At 61.7% G+C, this 26,538-nt stretch overlaps 1 protein-coding gene across 25 annotated transcripts in view; it reads left to right on the forward strand.

Annotated features, from left to right (window-relative positions):
- The window catches only part of MINDY4 (MINDY lysine 48 deubiquitinase 4), a 127,841-nt gene extending 101,363 nt beyond the window's left edge, over positions 1-26,478 (forward strand). For 9 of the 25 annotated variants that reach the window (XR_016223026.1, XM_089316085.1, XM_070059408.2 and 6 more), the window contains 4 exons: positions 1,959-2,139; positions 2,573-2,645; positions 9,197-9,441; positions 10,911-11,336. Coding sequence is in view for 12 of the 25 variants with exons in the window: in XM_089316085.1 (XP_089172211.1) it covers positions 1,959-2,139; positions 2,573-2,645; positions 9,197-9,441; positions 10,911-10,930 (519 nt within the window). In the remaining 13 variants the exon portion in view is untranslated. Of the gene's footprint in view, positions 1-1,958; positions 2,140-2,572; positions 2,646-9,196; positions 9,442-10,910; positions 11,337-18,847; positions 20,717-21,314; positions 21,781-21,934 lie in introns of those variants that run through there. The other 16 variants (XR_016223024.1, XM_089316086.1, XM_002713738.6 and 13 more) reach the window with 11 other exon arrangements.
- Positions 26,479-26,538: the final 60 nt, after the last annotated feature.

Below are 26,538 nucleotides of genomic sequence, written 5' to 3' on the forward strand. Positions count from 1 at the left end.
GGATGTGTCGCTGCAGCCAGTGGTGTGCCTGATGGCTTTTTTTTCCCCCAAGGGATAAAAAAACAGCAAGTCCTGCACTGCCTGAGGTGCAAGCGGTGCCGTGCACCTGCGTTTGTGTGGCTGTGTGATTCCTTGGTTGTCGTTAATCCTGTGAGGACCACAGTGTTGGCAGTGCTCTTGTGGCCTTCGTGGTGTGCACTGTGCCAGGGACAGAAGTCCAAATCATTTCGAAGGAGACCGCAGACTCTCACTGCCGGCAGTCAAACATCGATCCTTTTAAATCACTGCTTCTAACCCAGCAGCCCACAGTGGCCTGGGGTCGCTCCCGAGCTCCCCAGGAGATCAAGAACCACCACTAAGAAGTAACCATAGCAGGTGCACCCACAGGAGAGAGCCTGAGGCTGTGCGGGAGGAAGTGTGGGGCCCGCCCCTCCTCGGCGCCAAGCCTCTGGTCACCCTACTCCACAGGAAGCTAACCGCTTCTCTGGAAATGCCACCCACTTGGAAGGGGATCCGGAATGAGCCCTCACGTAGACTGTCATCCTTCATGTCCTGACGGTGGACTCTGGATGGGCAGCTGCTCTTCAGCCCTGCCGCTGCACCAGCGGTTCCCGGCTGGCTTCGGTGCACCTTTCCACCGTGGATGAGCACTGCAGCCGTTTTCCTGGCTCGCTGTCGTGGGCAATACCCTCGGCAGAGGAGCTGCTTTGGAGTAGGGGACGGAAGCCAAGTGTATGGTGGGGTTTGGCACGTCTGGCCACGTCCTTCAAGGCCTCTAATTCCCGTGTCCCTGCTCTCAGCGGGCCAGGGCACCTGTACAGTGAGAAAGCAGTAAGCATGTCACAAAGGCTGTGGCCCAGCTCTTTGGAGGAGGCAGCCCTCAGGCCATCCCATCCTGGAGCCCTGCTTTAGGACCTGAGCACAGCCCCTGCTTCCCAGACACCCCCAGCTGCCCGGCCCACCCTTCTGTGTCGGGCCCCAGAGAAAGTCAGCCCTTCTCTCCACTGGAAAAATAATTCCCATTCTTTCCTTAATCCACAGGCTGTGGCTGTAAATACCTGAGCAGGCAAACATCTCCCCAGGGCTGTGGGGATTAGGGGAGAGGCAGCCTGGCCCGGGGCACGTACATAGCTGAGCAAACAGAGACGCTGGCTCTGGGGGTCTGAGCGAGTGGGGGTGCAGGTGCTGGCCACTTGCTGAGGGCCCTGGTGCTCAGTCCATGGTACCTGCCTTCCCCGTGAAATTCCCCAGCTCTGGGCTTTTTGGGTTTCCCCTGTCCTGGTATGGCCCTGACCTCACCAGCTCCTGCTGCCCTTCCTGGATACGCGCGATGCCCTGAGCTGCTCTGGCCACTCATTCCCAGCCACTCCTCCCACTGCTGCCCGCTCCCTGGGCTCCGAGCACAGCTTCACTCACCTGGGCCTTCGTTCATTCTCCTTAGGTCCCACTCATGGTGCTGATGTATCGCCGGGCAGACCAGAGGCGGGCAGGGCTCTGGGGAGCAGGCCCCCGTGCCCCTGGCTGTGGCTGAGGGTGTGGTTGCCCAGTGGGAGGAAGCAACCTGGCTCCCTGGTTGGTTGAATACTTCCCACGGTGCTGACTGTTGGAGGGCCAGCCAGCTTGGGACCGCTGGACAGAGGATGCCAGGGCTTGGGGGTGTGACGAGCATGGAGAGACTGTGGTAGGGGTCGTGGCTATGGTCAGGCGAGGCAGGGGGAGCAGACCTGAGGAGGAGAGGCTGGTAGCAGCAGCTTCGGGATGCGGCGTGAGCAGCACCGGGAGCCATGGCGGGGGGCGGGGCTGGGCTCCAGGTGTCTGTGGTGGCAGCGGGCCTCGGGCCCCGGGCCCCGGGCTGCAGGGGCAGGGAGGGCTCTGGGGACAGCTCTGGTGTGAGCAGCGTGGGGGCGCCTGGCATCACACACAGGACGGGTGTCAGACCAGGCCCTTCCCTCGTGCAGGTCGGCTGCTTCCTGAAGACCCCTCGCTTCCCCATCTGGGTGGTGTGCAGCGAGAGCCACTTCAGCGTCCTGTTCAGCCTGCAGCCCGAGCTCCTGTGCGACTGGAGAGCCGAGCGGCTCTTCGACCTCTACTACTACGACGGCCTGGCCAACCAGCAGGAACAGATCCGGCTGACCGTGGGTGCGCTGCCCCTGCCCTCCCGGGACCAGTAGAGAACAGTGTCACGGAGCGGGTGTGGAAGGGCCCTGCCACTGGGGCCAGGGCCAGGCCTGGGGCAGGTGATGGGGTTGAGGGCGTAAGGTGAACGTGTGGTAAAGAGCCGACAGCTTTGCATCTCTCCTTCAGGCAGTAGGGAGCCACGGGAGGCTTTGAAGCAGGGGAGAGATGAGGTCGGACGTTTTCAGGAAGATTGCTGTGGTCGCTGAAATAGAGCTGGCTATATGTATATATATATGTGTGTGTGTGTATATATATATACACATATATACATACATACACATAGTGACTGGGGTGGGAGACCACTGAGCTGTCCTCATCAGGCTGCTCATGCAAGGGTGGGGTCCCGGGAGTGCCCGTGGATCCCTCTGTGCATGCCTCTTTCGCTCCTCCCCAGATACCACCCAGACGGTCCCTGAGGACACACACAACGACCTCGTCCCACCCCTGGAGCTCTGCATCAGAACCAAGTGAGTCAGGCCCAGCTTTGGCTTTCGAACCTTGTTCTGAACCTGGGTGGGGTGGGCACATGCAGGAACGAGGCTGGGGTTCCTGGACGGCCCTCACTTGGAGGGCTGTGCTGAGCCGAGATTGCCATGGGCCGGCGAGACACAGTACTGGGGCTTGTGGCTACGTAGCTGTGTGCCCTGCTGGGCTGCCCCCATGCTGGCAAGTAGAGGCTCCTCCAGACTCAAGGCAGCAGATGCGGTGAGTGCTGTTAGGCCTGAAGGAGGAGGGACAGGCATGTGTCGCTGGTGGGAGCCAGCAGGCTTGAGCAGGATTGCAGGTGGGACAAGCTGGCCCTGCCAGGGCGGGAACCTCTGCAGCAGGGGAGGCGGGAGGAGCAGTCATGGCCACTCTGCACCCTGGGCAGTAGTGCCTGGGGCTTCGGGGGCAGGTGGGGGAGGGGGTCGGGGCTCACTTCCCTTAGGGGGTCTCTAGCCTCTTAGGGGGCTGCAGCTGGGACCATACTGGCACCAGGAGATCTGGGAGCCTTCGTGAGCCTTTGGCAATGAGTGGCAGGCCCCAGTGCAGAGGGCGGAGCAGCTGGGAGACAGGACCCTAGATTCCAGCTCCTCCTCCCTAGGCAGCTGCACAGCTTGTGATGTTGTGAGCATGGGGCCTGGAGCCAGGCTGCTGGGCTCGAACCCTGGCTCTGCTGCTTTCTTTCCTCTCCTCTCCTCTCCTCTCCTCTCCTCTCCTCTCCTCTCCTCTCCTCTCCTCTCCTCTCTTCCCTCTCCTCCCCTCTCCTCCCCTCCCCTCCCCTGCCCTCCCCCCCCCCTTTTTTTTGACAGGCAGAGTTAGAGAGAGAGAGACAGAGAGAAAGGTCTTCCTTCCATTGGTTCACCCCCCAAATGGCTGCTACGGCTGGCGCGCTGTGCCGATCCGAAGCCAGTAGCCAGGTGCTTCCTCCTGGTCTCCCATGTGGGTGCAGGGCCCAAGCACTTGGGCCATCCTCCACTGCACTCCCAGGCCACAGCCGAGAGCTGGACTGGAAGAGGAGCAACCGGGACAAAATCTGGCTCCCCGACCGGGACTAGAACCCGGGGTGCTAGCTCTGCAGGTGGAGGATTAGCCAAGTGAGCCATGGCACCGGTCTTCTGCTGCTTTCTCCCATGTGTCCCTCGTGTTGTCCTCTGTAAAGTGGGGGTCATGGGGGTGGCAGGATTACCCAGGACAGTACTGTGCTCTCCCCAAGGTCAGCTCTCACTGTTATGGTCTCTGCCACTCAGGACTCTGTTGGCCTCAGGGGGAGTATCCATTTCCCTGCCTCGGAAGTGGGTTGGGGTCAGGGGAGGTGGTTGAGGGCCCAGGCTCCGCCATTGAGGCTCCCTGAGGTCCAGATGGTACCCGGAGCCTGGGGTTGTGCCCACCCACAGGCAAGGGCGCACACAGTGGGAACATCAGGAGGAGGACCTGGGAGGGGATGGTGGCACATCCTCTCTGCCTTGTCCATCATCTTCCCGCCTCCACCCCCCTGCTCCTCCCAGCCGGACCGGGACTGCAGATTCCTGCGGGGCCGTGGGCCGGCACGTCTTTCATCGGGAGGATTAAGGGCACATGTAGGTCGCTTTCCTTTCATGTACAAAGCTACTCATTCAAAGTGATGAGAGAAGGGCCGCAGCGGGAAAGGAGGTGACACTGGCCTTGGCCCCTTCTGCAGGACAGCGTGGGAGGCCACAGGCTTCCTTCCTGCAGGTGGGCGCCCTGGGCACAGCCTCTGCCACCTCTGGACTCCTGGGAACCTCGCTCTAAAGGCTTCGTCTGGCCCTGGCTCTGTACCCCTCCAGGGGTGGCCCGCCTGCCCCTGCCCTTGCCCCTGCCCAGCCCCCGCTGGAGTAAGTCCTCTTTGCCGACTGCTCTACTGCTTGCCCACCAGGCGCCTGCCCAGTGGGCCAGCATTGGTGATGATTTGAGGGTGACCCAGGGCCTTGGCCTGGCCGCAAAGGAGCCCTCCCTGGGAGCTGGTGTGGTGCCGAGAGCCATCCAGAGACATCAGGGGTGGACGTGGGCCCAGAGCACCTCCTGATCTAGGGCTGCCCCCGTCTCCAGGGACCTCCCTCCCCTTGCCCCACACTGCTGTGACCACGTGTGTGTCAGAGGTGACAGTGAGGTGGTGAACCCTCAGCCAGAGGACAGAGGCACAGGCTGGGCCACTGCCCCGCCCTCTGCCGTGCTCACTGTCGCATGATCTGGGACGGCTGCTCTAGCACGGGGGCATTAAATGTGTGTGCAGACATGGGGCTAGGGTCAGCAGGCCTGGGTGCTCTGCTGGTCCCAGACTCCACCCAGCCACCTCGGGGCTGGGAGAGTGCATCCAGTGCAAGGTCCACCCCTTGGGAACACATGGTCTTCAAGCTTCAGGGTCCAGGCTGGGGCCTAAGAGTTGGCATTCTCCACCCCTGCTGCCCTGTGAGTCAGATGGCAGCTGAGATGTGGACTGTCCAGTGTCCCCCCCACTCCAGCATGACACACAGGGCTTAGGTGCCTTCCCCCAGGAGTGAGCATCCCATTGTCTGCTAGGGCTTTGCTGGCTGGCCACCTGCTTGTCCTTCATCCCCCACTGCCCCCCGCCTTGGTGGGTCTACCCAGACAGTCACATGGTGACATTCCCTGCGCTGTTCCTGAGACACTGAGCAGGGCCCCCGCTCGCCTGCAGCCATCAGATAACCCCGTAATGGGAACCAGCAGGCCCAGCTTCCCGAATCCTCTTCCAAGGGATTGGATTACAAAGACTTGCGTTTTGTTTTCGGCGCAGATTCTCAAACAGCTCAAAGGGGGAGACTTGGGAAAGTGGCTTCCGAGGTCACACTGAGGACCTGCTGCAGATGGGGCCTGCCTGGGCGGGGTGAGTCCTGCTGCCCATCAGGAAGAGGGTGCACACGGTGCAGTCTGCAGCCCCAGCTCAGGTCATTCCCAAGGGCGGAGTCAGATTCTGAGCTGCTGATGAGATGCAGCAGGGTGCACACGGCCCGCCCGTCACCTCGCTGGCTGGGCTGGGTGACAAGTAGAGCACCTGATGGTGGGTGTGTCAGGGGTTTCCCTTCCGTCACATGAACCCCCGTGGAACGCCTGGTCTTGGCTCCATGGAAGACACAGCTGGATGAGACTTCGTTCCTGGTCTCAGGGAGAGTAGAGGCCAAGTTCTCGTTCTAGGCCAGGGAGAGGTGTATCACCCACCTTTAACCCCAGCTCTGCTGCCCAGCTCACACACCTGCAGCCTGGTAACTTGCTGCAGTCCACAGAAAGGACCTTGGGTGCCACCCGAAATAGGCCCCTCTTTTACAAACAGGGAGATGGGGGGCAGAGACCTGGGCCCCGGCCCCACTCTGAGACAAGGCAGCACAGGGACTGTCCCAGCCCAGCAGAAGGTCACCAGGCGGGCAGTGTGACTTCCCGCCTCCTGTCTATTGCCACGGCACATTGCCCACGCCTCGCCTGCTGGTTTTGCCCTCAGAGGAGAGCATACTAATTGGAAGCATCCCCGGGTCCCCACGCTGCGGCTGCTCCCTGGAGTGACGCACGTCTTGGGCTCGGAGCGTCTCCTGTTTCTGCTGCCTGTGTCAGGAATGTGGGGCCTGCTGTCCTCCAGCCATCTCTGCAAAAACAGCCGCACTGAGGGTCATCGCCACAGCCGATGTGCATACTGACCCCTCACGCCTCCAGCCTGGCCAGAGCGAGAGCAAATGAGGTGGTTGTCAACAGTCCAGGGAGAAGAGGAAAGAACTCCTAACCAGGGCCTGGGGCAGGGCCACACATGTTTCTGTTTGGAGGCTCAGACAAGAAATCAAAAATGCGACTGCAGCTGGGGACAGGGCCTTGGCGGCGCCCTCACCCACCTAGCAGCCTCTGTTGCAGCTAAGGCCCTTCCTGCTTGGGCTCCCTGTTGGCCGTCTCTCACCCAGGAAGGAGGGCTGGCTCTCTGGGCTTTCCTGCTGCCCCACTGTCCACCCAGCTGGCCAGCTGCCCACATGCAGCTGCGCTGGTTCTGTGGCTGTCACCTTGTGTGCTGGTTCTGCTCCAGCTTCAGTCTCCCCTGCTGCCGACTGAGCGTCACAGCCCCTCCCCCGAGCTGTTGAGAGGCTGAGAAGAGCCGCAGGTGTGTGCCCTCCCCCCCCACCCCACTCCCCCGCACCTGTGGGGAAGGAGGGAGCGCAGGAGGAGGGTGATGGAATGGGAGAGCGGACTGTGAACGAAGATCTGGGTTGCTAGCTGGTACCTGGAGTGCAGTGGCCGCCAGTGTGGAGGGGGTGAGCGCCCCTGGGACAGCAGGAGTGGTCTGTCCCGAGCCTGGCCGTGGGGAACACTTCTGCAGGCAGGGATCCCGGATCTTCTCCTGGAGGGAAGGAGGAGGGTCCTTGCAGGTAGAGGGCACAGCACAGGCCGAGCTGCTCCTGGTTCCGAATGGGTGGAGCGCAGGCATGGAGACTTGCACACAGGCCTGCTTGTCTGGAGGTGGGCAGTGAGCAAGCGGGGTCCCCACCGTGATCCTAGCAGGCCAGAGCTTTGCCAGCAGGCCCACCTCTGCCCCTTGCGGGGCTCTAGCAGGCTTGTTCCCCAGGAAATGCACCCAGTGTATCAGTGCTGAAAATCTGCCTCTCTGCTATGGCGAGCGCCCCTGGAGTTGGGGGGCCTGTTTATGACCAGGATGTGGTCCCCAGAGTGCTGTCCATTTGAACTCCGGGACCACAGCATTTGCCTGTGGTCCTCAATAGGGCCATGTTGCACTCCTGGGGTTCTTGACGTTTTTGGTTGTCGCAGCCAGGGAGAAGCTGCTGAGCATCCCAGCATGCACTGGGCAGCCTCCCCAGCAGAGTTTCTCTGCCCCCGGTGCCACAGGAGCTGAGGTGAGGCGGAGAAGCCCCCCCCTTGGTTAGCGCTGATGAGCAAGCCAGCGGTGGCTGGGTGATGAATGGGGCTGCCTCTGCTGCAGACACTCGCAGATGCAGCTGCGTTTCACCCTCCCCATCTCTGTCCCTGTTGTTGGTGGCACAGGCGAGCGTTTTGTCACTGGTCCTTGTCATCGAGTTGCTGTCGTGCGTGCACCAGCTTTGATTGTCACTGCCAGCTGCCTCTCGCCAGTGTTTCCGGTACTGCGGGTGCATGTGCACCTCTTGTTCTGGAGGGCGAGGGTTACTCAGGTCTTTAAATATGTGAGGACTTCAAAAAGCTGTGGAAAATGGGAATAGAAGATCAGTTTGTTTTTGGTGCAGAAAAAAACTAGGCATCCGTATGCACAAGGGTCTTCATGGAAAATACGTGTTATGAAAAAAAAAAACAACTATGCGTGGATTTCAAAATGCTTTGCACCAGAATAGACTTGTATTTCAATTCCATTTTCCACGAACTTTTTGGAGTCATGGTGAATATGACTCACCCAGCTCTGAAGCCAAACCCCATTTTTCCAGGAAATGAAAGATTTGCAGGCTGAGAGCGCCTAGGAGGCGCTTCCGCCTGTCTGTGGGAGTGGGGAGGGCAGAGGCTGGGCAGGAGAGGGACAGAGACCTGGGGGACCAGGAGGAGGGCAGGTGCGTCTCTCTGGCCTCCCTTCTGTCACCTTCTGGGATTCTGGATTCAGGAAGTGCTCCTGGTGCCTGAGTCTGTGATGTTTGCCCACAGATCTTAATAGAACAGTGAAAGCTTTTTAATGACATGTTTCAAAACTGCAAGTGACCAACAGGGAAAGAAACTTGGAACCCCAGACAGTGTGGCCGACTCAGCCAAGCCCACGTGCGCTGCTGCGGGTGGCTGGCTCGTTAGGAACCTGGGATGAGCCCTGTGCCTTCCCAGCTCTCCCTCCTCCACAACCTACTCAGTGGTGCCGGTCAGGCGGTGGCCATTGTCCCTGCTGAGTGGACCTATGTCAGCTACTATGGACGTCATCGGACTCCAGCCTCAAATAGCATCGGTAGTGGGTACCCCCACCCAGGAGCAGTCTCACTGCGCCAGCCTGGTCAGGTGGTGGGAACACAGTCCCAGTATCTCTTCCGGGAGCCATGAAGATGAACGCCATGGTGCGGATGAATCCCATCAAGGGGCTCAGCCCAAAGCACTTGAGGTTGCTCTGATCTACCCGACCCTCGAAAGCACAGGAGGTAGCCTAGAGCACCCAGAAACCACAGCCCCGCCCCGCCCGGCAGTGGGAGGACTGGTGCTGGCCCTGTCCATTCACAGACGTCTGGTGGTGACTTGGACAGGGGTCTGCTGGCGGGGTTGGAAGGATCGGGGGCCCAGGCGCCTGCACTCCACTTGGGGCGAGATCTTTGGGCATCACTGGACGTCCCCCAGTGACACTGATGAGAACGCAGAGGTAGGTTGGGAAGCGTCTCTCAGGATTCGCGTCATGTTCAAGGCTGAGCAGGCTTCCCGTCCACTCACCACAGCTTCTCATGCTGGGCATTGTAACAGGAAGATCAGATTCAGCGTTCATTTGTGGGCAAATTGAAATTTCTCGGACATTGATTGGGTGACGGGGTGGGCAAGGCTGTGTCTCCAGGGTTATGGGGATGTTTGCTCACAGTGCCCGGCTGGAGCTAGGAGACTGCCGTGGACCATTCCCACGCAGGCCGAATGCAGACCACGCCTTCCACACCAAGCTGTCCTGTGCAGGCAAGAGGCAGCACGTGGCAGCTCAGACTGTTCTCCAGGTGACAAGAAGTCGTTTTGCTCTTCTGAAGGGAGATGGAATGGGCCAAAGTACACAAAACCTACAACAGGGGAGACACAGATGTTCTCAACCGAGAAGTACCTATTCCTGGAAGGAAAGTAAGTGGGGATGTCAGAGTGCGAATCCTGCTGTCACCTTCAACCTAAACCTCCGAGGCGTGGATGCAGCAATTGGAGCAGTGTGCAGACTTGGAGAGAGAGGAAGCACAAAGAGCCCGAGGGCAGAAGGAGAAGGAAATTGTGGGCGGGGTGGGGGGAGGCCTGGGTGCGTGCAGAGCCACTGCAGTCATTCCGCGGTGCCCATCGGGCACAGGTTCCAGGACCTCCGTGGATACCAAAACCTGTGGGTGCTCGGTCCCTCGTGTAAAATGGCAGAGTATTCTTGTGTAACCACTGCGCATGCCCCCGTGTGCTGCTCGTGGTCACCCCTGGGTGACTCGTGATGCCTAAGAGGTGAACGCTGTGTGTTTTAGGGAATCAGGACAAGAAAAGAACTCTTGGATTTTATAAAAATATCTTCAATGCAGTGGTAGTTGAATCTGGATGCAGAGCTAGAGGGCAGGGAGGGGCCGAGAACTGGAGCTCTGGGTGTCCCCCAGCGCTCCTTGGGGCAGGTGGCAGTGTGGCTGTGGAAGAACTTGTTCCCTCGCTGCTTCTCGCTGTTTCCCTCTCAGGGCTACAGTTTAAGCAAGAAAACCCTCCTCCCACCCCACCCCCGCCCTGGCAGTTAGGATGTTGACTGCAGGCCTGGAGGAAAGCTTCAGGCTTTGAAAAGCCAATCTGCTCCTTCTGCTGTCCGCCCTCGCTGGAGAGCGCTTGCAGTCGCCGGGTCCGACTGCCGCGCGTGGAGGTGAGCTGCGGCCCTTCCTGGTTCCTGGAGTCTTCGGGTGCTTGTCGAGGGAGACTCCGCCCAACGCCAGGCCATGGGTCCAGCTCCACCTACTGAGAACGTGGTTCCTTTGGGCCTTAGAAAATCAGCGCCATGTGTTAAAGCCAAGTATTTGGAAATTTCATGGTCTTACCTACAGCTTTTATTTTGGAACTGCAGCCGTTATTAAATTGTGTCTCGCCCTGGATTAGTTTATTTCCACACAGTGCTTGTTAGGGGTCCTAAAATCATTTTTGGACAATCTGTCACCTTCCTGCCCTTCTCCCACTCTTCACTACCTTCCCTTGGCTCCCAGGGGAAAGCCTGGAGCTCTTCCTGTCTCTCCGCCTCCTGCCGCCGCAGTCCGGCCCGCGCTTCGGGTAGTCGAGGGTCTCCCTGCATCTAGGTCTGCACAGCCACCGCCAAATTATTGCCGGGCACCGCTGGGTCCACAGGTGCGGGCGTCTCCTGACAGCAGCCGGCCCAGCGGCGCCAGGCGCAGAGCGACTGCGGCATGAGTGAGTGTATGAGCTCCACCGCCTCAGCCTGCGTGGACGCGTGTTCCACCAGGCCCTGTGCGTGGGTTTGTGAGAGTGTGGAGCAGCTGCCTGGACCAGATGGAGCCCGAGGGTCTTGTGGGTAAGAGAGGGGCTCCTGCCCGGGCCCCTGTAGCTCTCTCTCTCCTGTCGCCCTGCCTTAGGTGGAAGGGGGCACTGGTGAACTGGAACGGCTCCGACCCCATCCTGTGACCCTTGGATGGGGTAAGCCCTGTGGCTCCGCTGCTCCTGACTGGGGTGAACCCGAGCCTCTGGACCTCAGGGGAGGCCTCTGAGAAGAGTGTCACCCCCACCTGGGCCAGCATATCTGCAGACGCATCCAGAGCCTCCCGGCCCCTGCTGTGGAGCCCCGCCCAGGACTGTGCTGGAGGCCCGGTGTGCGGCTGTGGCGCCTCCCAGCTGACCGTGACTGCCAAGGACCGGAAGGAGGTCCCCGAGACGTTGCCGCTGTGTCTGCTTCCCCGCTGTGCTCCCGGCTGGACCCCTCACCAAGGCGCCTGCTCTGGGCTCTGGAGACGCTGGGCATCGCTGTTTGTGGCTGGTGTTTTATAAAACAAGACTCAAACTGATGGAGACCCGTGTGTCCTATTGCTGCGACGGGAACATGAGCTCTGCCCTGATGGTGGCCGGAAGGGGGTGGGAGCAGTCTCCTAACCAGCGTCTGCGGACCAGCGAGGTCAGCTGGCCCAGTGCTGGGCAGGGGCGGTGAAGGCCCCCAGGGGGCGTGTCTGGGGGAAGCCTGGGTCCTTCGTGAGGTCCCATGAGGGAGGGGTGGGCCTGCAGTGTGGGCTAAGGCCACAGTGGGAAGGGAGGCTTCCTGGCAGGGGGCCTCTTGGCTAGGGAGGAGGGGGCAAAGGACAGGGATGAACAGGGAAGGGGGGCCCCAGGCGTGGTCCCCCCCATGGAGCAGCACGGAGCCTGTGGAGGAGGCTGTGGAGGCCCCCACGTGCCAGCCCAGGGAAGGGATGGGGAGAACACCTCAGGCCAGGTGTGCCTCACTCAGTGGAACATTGGAGAATGTGGAAATGCAATGGCAGGTGGCTGCCAGAGCAGGCTGGAGTAGAGGAGCCCGGGCAGGGCCCCAGACTCTTCTGTCACGTGATGTCCATGGGAGAAGCCAGGAGCCACCATCCCTGGGCCAGCCCTGTCTGTGCAGGTGCAGAGGCCCGTGTGGGGACCAGGACATGCCTGCCTACGGAGCTACCATGTCTGCCTCAGTCTGGCCCCAGCATCTGTGTGCTTCCCCAGGGCACTCAGGACACAGGCAGCTGGGGACCGTGTCCCCCCTGCAGCACTGGCTAAAAGGGAGACCCCTTTTTTTCAAGTGCCAGACACGTAGGGGGCAGACTGGCGTTGGGCAGTGACAACTCAGAGCTCGGCTGGTACTCCTGTGGTGCAGGCATGGGTAGCGGCCCGACTTTTGGTCTTTGGGGAGAAGCCAGCAGGGAAGCGGGCGGGCAGGGGCGGCTTTGTCCTGGCCATGCTGAGGTCCCTGCGGGGTTTGCTGTGTAAACTCCCGCGGCCATTCACAGCAGGTTTCCAGCAGAAATGCTTCCTATATATCCCGGAAATGTTCACGCGTTGTTTTGCTTGGCCTGGCCTGGGCCGCTCCAGCTGAGCACCGGGTGCAGGAAGCTGGCGCCCCTGCAGCGGCCTTGTTTATCGGCCTGGGAAGGAAAAGTGTGTCTTTTCAATGAAGCCACTTAACCTTCTGACCAGGGTGCTTTGGCCGGGCTAGAGAAAACACACTCTTCCCAGAATCGCTCGAGAAGTCGGCGGCCAACGCTTGCCAAACGCAGTCTCCATACGCCAAGCTGCAGGTGCGCGGGCTCCCATGCCCTGGAGTGGCACCACCCTCTCTCCTACCGGAAACCAGGGCGAGTCCGCTGGTGGCCCCAAGCCTGCAGGAGGGAGATCCAGGCCCAGGCCTGGTCACGCATGGGCCTTTTCCATCAGGTGCACGGGTTTCCAAGGATAACATGGGGAGTCTTGGGAGGGGCCCCAGCCCCCCAAATTACATTGAAGTCTTTGTGTTCATGCACATATGCATTCAGGGTCCACAGCCTTCCTCGTGACCTTGAACTTGGACTAACACCACCAGATCCCTGCTGCCGCCCAGAAGGTAGAGAATCGTGTCCCAGAGTTGATTGGCATCTCAAGGGCCAGGTCTGGGCTTGGCTACTCCGTCTCTGCTCCCCACATGCATGGTGGGGCTATCACAGCAGCGCCAGCACACAGGCCACCCCCCAGACCTGTGAATCAGACGTGCATGTGGCAGGGTCCTTGAGTGAATCTAATTTATCCCTGAGAAGCGCGGCTGTAGAACTCAGGATTTCGCAGGGGAGTCCGTGTGGGAATGCACACCTGTAAAGAGGTCTGGGAGAGTGACCAGCAAGAGAGGCCCCTCTGGGTGCGTGAGAAAGAGTCTGGTTTGGGATCTGAGGGTCCTAGGTGAGCCCTGGTCCTCTGCTTGCACCCGTGTGGCTGGATGCAGTGCCTTTAGCTCTGTGGGTCTTGGTGGATGCATCAGTAAGACTGCAGCCTCAATGAGTTGTGATGAAGGTGGAGCGAGTGCACAGTGAAGTTCTGTGCACAGGGTCGCATGGAACGTGTGCTCTGAGTGGGTCTGAAGGAGGTTGCAGGGGCTCCTTGGAGGAGGTGGCTTGGAGCTGGGCCTAGAAGTTCCGAGAAGTCTTGACAGGAGGAGAGTTGGGCAGCGGCTGGTTCTAGCTGCAAGGGACACTGAGAGTAGCGAGTGTCCATGCTGCCCACGGGCCACGGCCAGAGTCACTGGAGACCCCGAGGGCCTGGGGCAGAGGCGCTGAGCTGGAGGCCTTGGCCATGGGCCGGGACCAGGGTGTTGTTCCCGGGAATGAGGGGGACTGCTCAGAGCCCGGCTCCAGGGCGCTTTCCTGGCAGGGGCATGGCGTGTGGGGCAGTGGCCAGGAGCCTGTTGAAGGGCGGTGTGGGTGGACGGGTGAGGAGCGACGCCCGTGGGAAACGGCTGACAGCCTCTGCTGCCAGAGGCCCTGGGACGCCACTGAGGGGACCCCTGAGCCTTTAGGGGATCCTAAAGCTTGCAGGAGCCTGTCCGGCTGCCAAGTCCATTTGCAGGTGTTTCTCTCCGTCCGCCTGAGTCCTCCCGCCTGCTAATCATGCCCTAATCCTCACAGGGCTGCAGGAGCTGTCATTGCCAGGCAAAAATGCCAGGCATCTGTGATAATGGGGATTGCTTAATGCAAACTCCAGCATGGGGTGGGGGTGGTGCGGCTGGCAGGTGGGCAGCCTGCCTGCCTCCTGTCAGGGAAGGGCTCGGCCACTGCACGCCCAGCGGCCCTGTCAGCAGCCCTCTTAAGCACCCCGGAGACCTGCTGGGCTGCTCGGGGGCCTGTGAGAGGCCTTCCCCACCTTGCCTTCACGCCACACCCTGCCCCCAGTCCCACAAAATACCTGTCTCATGTCCTGCTCTCTCCCTTCTGCTACAGATAGGGAAACTGAGGCTCAGACAGGAGGCAGGGAGTGACTCCAACCTGTCCTCTTCCTTCCTCCCTCCTGCTCCCCGCCCTGCAATGCTCCACCCGCCCCAGATCACAGCAGCTGCTTCCCCAGGCCCCTTGCTGCCGAAGCCTTCCCTCGTGTTCTCTGGGCACCTGGGGCCCTTCCCTCAACTCCCCACGTCCCACAGCTCCAAGGCCCCTTGTTTGGGAAGCCCTCCTGGACTGCCCTGCTGAGAGTGTGAACCCCGCCTTCTGAGTGCTCACAGGACTTGGTTAGCTCCTCTATCAACAGCCTAGATTAGTGGTTAATGGGTATGAGTTGCTGGGCAACAAGTTCCCACTATTGTCACACACACACATGCACACATGCATGCAAATACATACAAGGACACACATACATGGTTGCACATTGACATACGTGTTCATGTGCACACATATACATGGACACACGCACACACAGGGACACACATGCTCACACATTCAGATGCAGAGAGACAGATGCATGCATGCACACACATGCAGCTCCGCACAGCGCTGTTTCTTAGCCCATGGCCTGGGGCTCCTCCCTCCCTCCTGCCCCATGAACCTGCCCCATCCTGGGCGGAAGCCCAAGGGTCTTGCCCTCTATGAGGAAGCCCCTCCCTGACCCACACCTGCCACCCCTGGCCCCACCTCCCAGCTGACGGCCTGCGTCCCTGAGTGTGGGGTTAGGGAGGCGCTGTCTGAGGGCTGAACCGTTGGTTCCGGGTGTGGTTTGGAGATTAAACCTGGCGCCTTTCCTGTGGCCCTTGATAAGGGCGCTCCTGGGTACTTATCTGGAGCTTGCTGTCTTATGGGCTGTTGACACCTCGGAGAGCCAGCTCGGCCAGGACCACTCCCTACACAGGCCAAGATAAGTGCAAGCTCACCCAACTCCCCGCGTGGGGACTCCCTTGCTGGCCCGGGCCCCGCCTCTCCCCGCCCCAGCACCGGAGGTGACCCCGGCGAGGAGGCATCAGTAATTCCGTCAGGACAGTTGTGTAAACAGACCTCTGTGCTGGGGGCGGGCAAAGGCAAAGGCACGATTGTTCTCTTATTGATCGTCCTGGGAGCAACTCCTCCTTGGACTTTATTTGGGACACAGAGCTTGGAGGAGGGGCCTCCCCGTGAGGGCTGGAGTGGCGGGGACGGCTCTGCAGAGGGAGGAAGATTGAAGCCATCCCCTTAAGCAGAGCAGGCGGGGAGGGGGCAGAGGGCACCGAGGGCGGAATGGGCAGGGGTGCGTTTATCTGGGGAAAGGGTCCTGGGAGTCTGGGTGTGGTGGGAGGGTTAAGGATGGCAGGGCTGGATGGAGACGGGCTTTACATCCCAGGCAGAAGGAGTTTAAGTTGTAAGCACTGGGGGCCATGGAGGATTGCAGAGCAGGGCAGTGGTGTGTTCGGGCTGGTGCAGGGTGGGCAGAAGCCAGCTTCTGAGCTGCAGATGGAGATGCCTGAGAGCAGGTGGGAGCCAGGACTCGGGGCCCCCCTCTCCTCTGCTTCCTGGCTGCCTGCTCCCTCTGTCTGCCTCTGTTTGCCTGGCTGCTGCAGCCCTCCCCAGAACCGTCTGCAAAACATCCCTGCCTCATGGCAAAGGCTTCCTCTGCCTGCCTGCCTTGGCAAACCATGAAGGAGGGGGCCTCAATGCGAGGAAGTGCCCAGGCCTCTGTCCCGGCTCCGGCCATGGCTGGACCCACTGCCCATTGTTTCCCGAACTGCGGCTGGCCTCAGGCCAGCTGGACCGGACCGCCTGGCTCCCCTGGGCCTGGCCACCTCTGTGTCCACAGTGGAAGGGAGCCAGGCCGGCAGATTGGTTCTCAGTGCCTTGAAGGCCTTGGGCAGGGCCTCTGCCTGTGCAGAGACTCAGTGTCCCCTCTCTGTTCCCAGCATCCAGGAGCACAGCTCTGGCCACTTGGGGTTTCGGTGGGCATCGTGGAAAGTGTTCCCTCTGAGGACCAGGGATCTCTCTCAGGCAGAAAGGGCCCCCTCCCTGAGTGCTCTCCAGGAGCCCTGACTGTTGCCGTCACTCTGGGCCTTGGGGATCCTTGCTGAACCTGCCACAGTGTGTGTGCCATGAGAAGGGGCCCTGGGCAGGATGTTTGTGCCTGGTGTGTGACTGCCCAGGCTTGCATCTTAACTCTGTGTTAATTGACAAAGCAAATAGGCTCTCTGACCTCAATTTCTTTGTCTGTGAAATGGGAATGATAAGACTGGTGTGAGGACTGAGTGTAAAGTGGAAGAGCTGGCACTGCGGTTAAGTAGGTTAAGCAGCCGATTGCAACGCCAGTATCCCGTATTCGAGTGCCAGTTTGAGTGCTGGCTGCTCGGCTGCTGATCCAGCTTGCTGATAATGTGCCTGGGAGGGCAGTGGAAGAGGGCCCAAGTATCCAGTCCCCTGCCCGCCATGTGGGAGACCAGGATGGAGCTCCTGGCTCCTGGCTCTGCTTGTGGCCGTTCCAGTGGTGAACCAGCCGATGAATCTCTCTTTTCCTCTGTCTCTCTCTCTGTCTTGCTGTCAGTCTGCCTTTCTAACGAATAAATAAATAAATACATCCCTATTTTTTTAGAAGTGAGAAGTGCTCAAGACAGGGCCTGTTGCCAGCAAGTCCCCTATAGGGCTGGACCCTCTGTGAGCTGGATGAGAGAGGAGCAGCGCTGCGTGGGGAGGGACATTGGCCCTAGGGTCAGTGCACCAGCTGAGGTAACGCGGTGAGGCCGGTGCATCTCATCAGTGCACTAGTGCACTGACCCCTGGGGCCAGTGTCCCTCCCTGCCCAGCGCTGCCCCTGGGCCAGCTGGTTGGCCCCTAAGGCCCTCCCTCCCCACCATGGGCTCAGGAGTCCCCTCTGTGTAGCGGAGGTGACGGGACGCAGTGGCAGCAGGGACTCCCCAGGCAGGCGACCGTGGCAGACGCCCTGTGGAGCTCTTCACAAGCCTGGTGCTCGAGCCTTCCTGGGGACAGGTGAGGAACGTGTCAGAGCGCTGCGCGGGAGGCGGCGGAGGCTGCGTTTCCCTCCTTGCTCGCCTGCCTCCGGGAGGACCTGCTGGGAGTCTGGGAGGCAGTGAAGAGGGTAGGGCTTCCTGTGGCCCCTCCTCTCCTATCGTCCTTTATTTCCCGAGACTCAGGGACCTCGGGAAATATCTGCGAGTGTCCTGGTCTCTACCCCGTGAGCGATTGTGTGGGAGCCCAGCCTTTCCTTCAATTCAGCTTTGCTCCCTGAGGGTGAGCAGCCTGGCCAGACCGGGCCAGGGTGATGCGTCGGCGCCCCTGCCTGGTCCGCTCCCTGGGGCGGGGGTGGGGAGGGGAAGCCGGCTCAGCCCGCAGCCCCCGCGCCTCCCACGGCTCCAGAGCCATCACCCGAGTTGCCAAGCGCTCTGCCGTCTTCCTGGCCAGGGCAGGCACACCTTGGGTTTATTTGTGCAAGGATTTTCCATTTCCGCTTCTGGAAGGTTGTCAGGCCTTGCACATTGCTTCCATCACAAAGGAGACGGGAAAGAGAGGGGTGTGGCCCCAGGCAGACGTGAGTGGGACCTGTGGGACCCACGGTGCTTGCCCTCCCCCCCCCCCCCCGCCACTCCCAGGGCCTCAAGGAGGAGCAGTGCACCTGTTTGCAGGAGAAGGAGGCTGAGCGGAGGCAGCGACTCCCAAGGCTGCCATGGCTGCACCCACAGTCGCTTCCAGGGGCCTGATTTCCCCAGCTTCCTCGGCTCCTCCCTCCACCTCCTGCAAAGACTGGCCTGGGTGGCTGCAGGGCTCGCTAAGGGCACCCCAGGGTGTGCCCCATGCATGGGGCCCAGGCCTCCCCAGCTACACCAGCCCAGCAGGGGGAAGCAGAGAATCGGGTGCAGGCCAGGCAGAGGTTGGTCTCACATGGGACCCTTCTGGGGGCCATCTGGGAAGCAGAAGCGCAGCATGCCGTCCCACGCTCACCAGCCTAGCGTGGGGCTCAGGGCCACTGCGGGCACAGTGGAAGCCCACCCCCCCCCTTTAGCTGGGACCTTCCTCTCCCGGGACCACATCCCTTCCTTTCCATAAACAAATCTGCGTTCATGTTCCCTCCTCCTGGAAGCCTTTCCTGATTGCCAGGAAGGGGTGGGGCTCTTCCGCTGCCCACAGACCCACCTCACCCCTTCCTGTGGCTCAGGCCTGGGTCCCAGCTACCCTGACCCCAGTCCCCAGGGCCGCACGGTGGCGTGATTGCAGTGCCCTGTCTCTCCGTGGGCAGGGGTGCCCAAGCCCGCTAGTGTCTAACCCAGTAAGTGGTAGGAGGATGGTCATCACGGGCGTGAGCCCCAGTGCTGGCAAGGCCTGGGCACCAGCGGCCCGGCGGTACCTGAGCCATGACTGCATCAGGAATCCATCCTGCGGAGGGGCTCGGTCTGAGCCTTTCCCATAAAAAGCCCTGCCATGCTCTTAAAGCAACCAGCTCTTCAGAAACCCTGAGAGCCAGATCTGCATGGTCAGCTCCCTGGGCAGCCAGAATCAAGGCCCAGACTTTCTGCTGGAGTCAGCCAGCTGCCTCTGTCACCACAGACACTTGTTTCCTTTCTTGCCGTGCCTCCCAGGAAACTCACAAGGGATGGAGTGCTCAGTGGCTCTCCCTCTGGTACCAGAGCAGCTTTGTCCCACCCTGGAGAGGAGTTTTTCTTGTGACTCAGCCTCTGCCTGCTGCAAGTCCAGTCCTGGGGCCAGCACGTGGACATCACCTGAGAGATCGGGCGTCCAGTCTCAGCCCGCCCTGCACCAACTGAAAGGATCCCCAGGGAAGGCGTGGCCACAGAGAAGTCGGAGGGATCCCCTATGAAGAGGACAGGAAGTGAGAGCTGCCACGCCCCCGCCCCGTCCCACCCTGACTCCCGACCCTGGGCCTGGCTCTGGTTTTGCCTACCCCCAGCTCTCCTCTCTGGCAGAGTCGGGCTACCGAGAGAGGGCTGGGCAGGGCGCCCCCTTTGTGTGGTCCTACAGGGCTGAGGGACCTGTGCCCAGGACCGGGGCCTTCCGGGGGCAGGTCGGCTGCTCCCTCAGGGACCAAGGTCTCCATGTTGGGCTCTCTGTGATGGCAGCAGTGGTCGTGGTGTGGTCGCGGCCACCAGGATGACCCTGGAACCAGGAGTGTCTGAGGGACCCGGGAATGGACAGCCTGGGAGGGTGGTGTCCCCGGGGCTAGGACAGGTGTCCCTACCTCTGCTCCCAGGAGCTGGGGCGTGCGCTTGAGCGAGGCTGCGCTGGGGAAGGTGGTGGCGTTCCTGGCCAGTGACACCCAGGAGCCACTCTGTTCCCGTCAGACGACGGGGTGGATGCCTGAGTGGGGTCCCCACGGGACAGTACCCGGGTGGGGCCGGCGCTGTCTGGCAAGAATACATCCAGGGCACTTGGGTTTCTGAGAGCCGGTGTCCACCCCCTCTCCCCCCGCCGCCAAGTGATTTATTTATTTATTTGCAAGGCAGAGTTACAGAATCTTCTGTCCACTGGTTCACCCCCCAGTTGCTGCGGCAGCCTGTGCTGGGTCAGGCTGAAGCCAGGAGCTTCACCAGGTCTGGTCCCGGGCGGCCCCCTGCTTTCCCAGGCGCATTAGCAGGGAGCTGGATGGGAAGCGGAGCAGCTCGGACTCAAACCGGCGCTCAGATACTGGATGCTGGTTTTGCTGGTGGTGCGCCACCCCGGCCCTGACAGCAATGATTCTAAGCAGCCGTTGTGATCCTTTCAGATCCCGAGATCCTGGGACTGGAACCTGCCTCCTGCAGGAAGGTGTCTCTGATTTCTCCTGGCCTCACCCATCAGCCCCTCCCTTGCCTGGGCCTTTCTCTGCTCGCCTCCTGCCCCTGAGTCTGGGCCTCCCAACAGCCTACAGACCCAGGACCTGGGTGCCCTCCTCCCCTCCTTTCCTCAGGGTGGGCATAGGAGGGATGAGGTCATGCGTGTGACACAGCCCCGGGTGGGTCCCTCTCTCTGGTTGGCTCCAAAAATGGCCACACACAGGCCTTCAGCTCTGGGACACCGAGGGCTTGGGACCCGTCCCAGCTGCTGCCCCCATGGGAGGTTCTCAGCTTTCTTGGGCCTGGGCCTGGCCTGGAGCAGGATCACAGGAGGCACCGGGGCTGCCTGAGCTCAGACAGCCATGGCTCTTCAAAGATCCCAGGTGTCGCCAGGAGCCAGGCTGCCTCACCTGGGGAGCGGGGCCAGGACAGGGGCCAGGTTGCAATTTCTCAATAGGCAAGACCCTGAACCGCCTGTGCGAGGGGAGCCTGCTGGCCCCGTGGGCTCCAGGGATGCTGGCCTCACCGACTAGACTCCCCGGAGGGACCTCAGAAGGAAGTGTCTCAGGGGATGGGACAAGGCCAGCCCTGTCCACTCTCCCTCCCACCCCCAGCATGCATCCCCACTGGCTCTGCCCATGCCATCCGGACATCGAGGGGACGATGGTGACCACATAGGTGAGCCTGCCCCATCCCTGCTCTGTGGGGCCCAGCACACCCTCCTGGGGGCTTGGGGGCTGCTCCTTCCAGCTGTGGAAACTGTCCTGAGCTGGCTATGAGCAGAGAGCTGGGGCAGGCCCAGTGTCCGCCCCACTCAGACTGGAGGCAGTGTTTAGAGCAGCAGAGAGACAGGGACACACACATGATGGGAACACTCATGGATGAGCATTGTGCATGTATGCATGTGTGTGCACAGGTGTGTGTCCACGCAGGTACAAGCCTGTGTCCTGTGTGTGTGTGTGTGTGTGTGTGCAGCGCAGGTTCGGCCATGGGAAGAGGAGACAAGTCGGCCTGCACTGTGGCACCTCTAGGCAGGTGCTGTGCTTTGGCAGGGCAGGCAGGAGCAACCGAGGACCCAGCCTGTAGGAGAGGTCGTTAGGGACTGGAGCCACGGCCAGGAGCTTGTTAGAGGAGTCAGTCGGAGCGCAGCTGGGATGAGAGCATCTCTGACCTGTGCCCTCCTGGCTGCCGGTGGTGACAGAGTCGCACGGCGACTTTTGCAGGTCCATGGTTTTTTTTTTTTTTTTTTCCTTCATGGGCCCCTTCCTCCATAAAGATTTTAAAGAGTAGATTTTACGACTGCCTGGCAGGAAGACGAAGTATCAACCATGGTGAGAGGAGCCCGAGCACCGTGACGGGAGTTTCTGTAGAGCTCTGGTGCCCACTGACATCCAGACGGACAGGGAGCCCTGGGCGCGGCGTCTGCTCCAGCTGCTGGGACTCGGGAAACGCCGGCGAGGCCTCTGCCCCTGGAGGCGCCCAGCCTGTGCCACTGTGAGACCTGGAGGAGGCCTTGGTCCTGAGGTGGCGGCAGCATTCAGTGGACAGCCAGGGAAGGACTGGGGGCCTCTGGGAGCGGGGCTGGGCAGGTGGGGGAGACGTTGCAGGGGCCCGGAGTCCCAGCCTGATGGGCTGGCTCTGAGCACCTACAGATGCCCCACGAAGACTACCGACCAGGGAAGAGGGCAGGGGAGCCTGCGAAACCTGCAAAGGAGTGCAGATGGCCACCAGCTGTGGGACAGGTGCGGCAAGTCTCCAGGGCAACAGTTGAGTGGGGGGTGGACGTGGCTCTGCCCTAACACAGGGACCTGTTGGCATGGGTGGCTGCAGAGAGCGAGGCGTACCCCTTGGACACCTGTGGCTGCCAGGTTTCCGATTCGTGGTTCTTTGCTGCAGTCCCAGGAGGAGGTGGCCTCTCGTCAAGCAGCGAAGGAAGAGGAGGAGGCTGGGTGTGGCCGGCAGACCAAGCCTGGAGCAGACAAGAGACGCAGACCGAAGTACTGGCTCCACCCAGACCCGCTGGAAGCCTCTCCCCTTGAGCCTCAGTTTCCCCATGCACAAAATGAAGGCCTCTGATCCAATGCCCTTGACTTTGTCTCCTAATCTCCAAGCTTTAAACTCCAATGAGGCAAATGCAGATTCCTCAGGGAGCCCAGAGCAAGAGGGAGCAGAAAAGGAAGCTGCAGGGATGGCCGGGGCCCAGGGCAGAGGCTGCATCCGGCGTGGGGAGTCTTCCAGAACCACTTCCACACTGACACTTCCTTCCAGGGCCCGAGGGCAGCGGCTGCTCCTCTCAGAGCCCTGGCCTGCTCTGCCCTCTCCTTGGGCGTGGCCAGGCGGCTCAGCCCAAATGCTACCAACAGTGCTCTGAGCAGGGGCTCCCCACTGGCAGGGCCAGGCTGGGAAAAGATGACCATGACTGTGCACCTCCATGGAGGCCTTCTCTGAGCTGGGGAGAGGCTGGTCGGCCTGGCCCTGGCTCAGGCACGCGGGGCTGGGGCCAGGGTGAGGATGGCCGGGAGGCCGCAGCCTCGGAAATGACCGCAGTGCCCAGCCCTGGTGAGTGCCTGGCGGCCCCTGAATCTGCTTTTGATTTGAGAGGGATTGTGTGTCACCTCTGTGAGGAGGAACCTGGGGCACAGGGAGGCACTCCCAGGCTTTGAGAGGTGGGCGCTGCCTCTGGGCAGCAGGAGAGGGACAGGCCAGGGGCCCAGCCCTGTGCTCAGCTCTGCCCAGCTTCACCCCACGCAGCAGCTGGGACAGCCCAGGCTGCCAACGGCAGTCACGGGCAGCTCCGTGTACCGGAACCTGGGCCCCTGCCTGGAGCAGCATGGGGAGGGCATGAGGACCTGGCTGAGGGCTTAACTCTGAAACCCTGCACAGGGCCTGGCTCCTTTCAGCATCTCTGCTCTGGGCCTGGGCTTCCCCTTCTGCCCAGGCGGCTGGCCTTGCCTCCCGGGAAGGAAGACTCCAGACCAGCACCAAGTCTGGCCGCGGCCCCCTGAGGGGAGCCATGAGAGTCGGGCATGGGGCAGAAGCGGGTGCCCCACCAACACTGGTCTGCTGGCTGACCTCTGATGCCCACCACCCATATCCAAGCCCCCGGGCACTGTGCTGTCTTCCCGCCCTCTGCCCCAGTTCAGGAAAGTTGAGAATTCACCCAAGCCATTGGTGAGCGGATGCTGGTGCCATGGTTCCCAGTCTGATATCTAAGCCCCCTCCCACCTAGAGGGATGAGGTCATCGTTTCTTGTCACCCTGCCGGGGGGCAGGCACCCATGCTGGACCCAGAGGGAGGGTCCATTCCCCTCTCCCCAGTCCCTCTGCCTGCCCTCCATAGAAGCTTCTGGTTAGTGAGAGCCGTGGCCACACCCGTGGGCGGCTTCTCCCCACACAGCCCAAGGTCCAGACCCTGCGCCCACCTCCTAGCCTCTGCTCGCTCCCCTCCAGATGAAGCCCCAGGCTCTCCCCGGGCTCCCTGGGGAGATGGGCCCCAGCCCGTCCTGGGAACAGCGGGCTCTGACCAGAGAGCAGGTCTCCCGGGTCTCACCAGACATGTGGGAAGGAGGCACATCTGGAAAAGCACTTGCCGAGCCCGTTGCTGCCAGCAGGGCCAGAGCAGCCTCAAGCCCTGCCCAGGGTTCTGATTCAGTCTGCATCAGGCGTCTGGGCTCCAAGGGCTGGGCCCATGCCATCGTCCCTGGGAGGGACATGGAGCCAGCAGAGGGTGAAGGGATAGCAGGTGCACTGTGGGAAGAGCTTCAGGATGGGCTGGGGCCACAGGGTGGCTCTGGCTGCTCTCCCGACTTCTCAGGGTGCCCACCCACCCTTAGCCCAGTGCTCCCCTCCCCACCCCACCCCCACCCCTCGATACGCAGAGAAGCTGGAGCTACCCCCTCACTCCTGGCCCTCACTCCCACCCCTCACCCATCCTGCTGCGTCCGGCTCTTATACTTGGTCCTGGGCCAACACGAGGGCTTCTGTCCAGTAATTAAGCCCGTAGGGACCCTTCCTGGCAGGCAGGCGGAGACCCAGAGCCTCTGCCTGGGATTGGGTGGTGATGGGCTCTCATTCTGGCTCTGCCTTTCCTGAGCCAGTCACTTCTGTTGCTCCGGAGCCTTCCGGGGCTGAGGGGCGAAGGCCACAGTTGGATGAAGGGCACCAGTGGGATGCTGGTCCTTTCGCCCTACTTGAACTTAGCCTGGATTTGTCGAGTACCAGGGAAGAGGCGGCAGCAGAGGGGTCTAGGGTGTCTCTGAGCCTCCAGCCACAAACCCTCCCCTGGCCCATCCAATGGCCAGGTGGTAGCCACAGAAACCACTTTGTACCACAGGAGAGCACGGGGCCTGCATTTGCCTCTCCGGCCCCCTGCGTTCTGATGACGCCTCCTGGTGAGGGTGGTGCCTTCTTCCACAGGACGGGAGCCGCAGCAGCTGCATGGCAGCAGATGCCCAGCCGGGAAGGTACGGCCTCGCCCTGAGGACCAGAGACCGGGGTGGGGGCCCCACGCTGTTCCCTGTGACTCCCCAGCTCCTGCTGCAGAGCCAGGGCACCTGCTGAGGACACCTTCACACTCACACACTCCACAGTCCCAGCTGGCCCCTGCAGCCACACGGAGCCCAGTGAGGACAGGACGCTGGTCTGTCTGGGCGTTTGCTGTCCCCAGCACCCAGGACAGGGTTTGGCATCTGCCAGGGGGCTAAGCCAGCCCTTGGTGGGTAAATTCGTAGGTCCAAGTGGCTGTCACCATCATGCGTGTCATGCAGCCTCTGGCCTGGCCTGCAGTCATGGTTCCACCAAGCTTGTGGCCCTGATTCTGCCAAGGGGCATTCAGTAGTAGCTCCATGGGGCCCGGGGCCAGTCCTGCCCCAACCCTGAGCTCCCTCACTGCCTCTTGGCTGGATCCTGGCACTGAGCAGTGACAAAGCTCAGCCCTGCATGAATAGGGGGAGGGTGGGGACAGGCGACGATGGTGTGGGGGTCCCGCAGTGGATGTGGCCCAGGGGAGACACGCCAGGAGCCTGGGGCCTGAGAGATAGGAGCCGTGTGAGGAACCCCAGCCCTGTGAGCAGACCTCTGGCTGGAGGACCCTGGAACTGACCACAGAACTCCCCGCGGGGGCCGAGGCTGTGCCGAGTGGAGGATGTGCAGTTGGCTCCCTCTCTGGGCTGGTTAAAAGGCACCAATTACCTCAGTTCACCCAGGCTCCTGAACAGACAGGGCCGCTGGCCACCAGGGTGACAAGCTGCCCCCGGGCTACTCTGTGCTTACAGGCAGTGGGGTGCACGTGGCTGGTGCAGCTCCTGACCCCACCCCAGCTGGCCGCCTGCCCCCAGCACACGCAGATTTCAGAGGCGTCCCTCCCCTCCCTGGCTGGGGAGGAGTCAGCACTGCTGGGGCAGAAGGGCAGCGGGGAGGGCAGGTGGAAGCCGAGCTGCCCGGAGCATCCCAGGCCCTTGCTGAGCGCCCAGCTGGGGCCCTGCCCGGATCGCCTTCCTGCACCGGCACAGGCAAGGGGGCTGCACCAGGGGCTTCCTGCCTGCTCTCGGCTGAGTCCTGATTCCTGCTCTGCTGGCTGCCCCTGGGCCGTGGGTCTTCTCTCCCCGGCAGCTGTCGGCTCCCTGGCTCCCGGCTCCTCTGTAACTCCCACCTTTCTGCTTTGTGGCTGCAGAGCCAGCTGGCGCCCACCTTGGCGGTGTGTTTCCTGCCAGCCTATCTCCCCGTCTCGGGCTGGGGCGCTCTCTCTTCCTCTGCCCTGCGCCTGCAGCCCTGCTTCTCCCCTGCCTCTCTGCCCTCGCGGTCTGCCTGCCCCCCCCCCCCCCGTCCGCCCTTTTCTCTCCTCTCAGGGACCTTGGGCTCTGGGTTGAGCTTCTGCTCCTTCTGTCTCTCCACTAACATGTGGCCATGTCTCAAACTGGCCCCGACAGCCCCACTGCCCCCACAGCATCAATACACATTGCTCCCCGGGACTTGGAGGGGCCCTGGGGTGGGGCTTCCTGCCATCTCGTGCCTGCCCTTGACCCGGCACGGAGGGCGGCACCCAGACAAGCTCCCTCTCTGTCCACGGAGGCCTGGCGGCTCTGGGGCATCCCTGAAGTGACGCGCAGTGCTGGGGCCCCGGAGCTGCCGGCTCCAGACCTGACACGGCTCTTGGGTGGGATTGGGGATGCCAGGCAAAGCCAGGTCATGGTGCCGTCTCCAGGGAGGACTGTGCCACCTGGCTCTCTCCAGCCCCCTGAGTGGGGCCAGCTTGGAGGAATTTCCCAAAGCCTATTAGAGCAGCGGCTGCCTCCTGCCTGCCTCCTCGGACTGGGCAGGGAGGAGGGTGGAGGGAGCCAGGGAGGGAGGGAGGGAGGGAGGGAGGGGGAGAGGAGGAAGGAAAAAAGTTGGCAGGCGGACAGCAGAGCCGTGGCGGCATCTCGCCCCAGAGGAGGCCTGTGCGGTGCGGGGCGGGCCAGCGGCAAGGAGAGGCCTTTCCTCCCTTTGTGCTCCCCGCCCCCC

The sequence above is a fragment of the Oryctolagus cuniculus genome, chromosome 16 (assembly GCF_051225735.1).
Source record: "Oryctolagus cuniculus isolate XC-2025 breed Fujian yellow rabbit chromosome 16, ASM5122573v1, whole genome shotgun sequence".
Lineage (NCBI taxonomy): Eukaryota > Metazoa > Chordata > Mammalia > Lagomorpha > Leporidae > Oryctolagus > Oryctolagus cuniculus.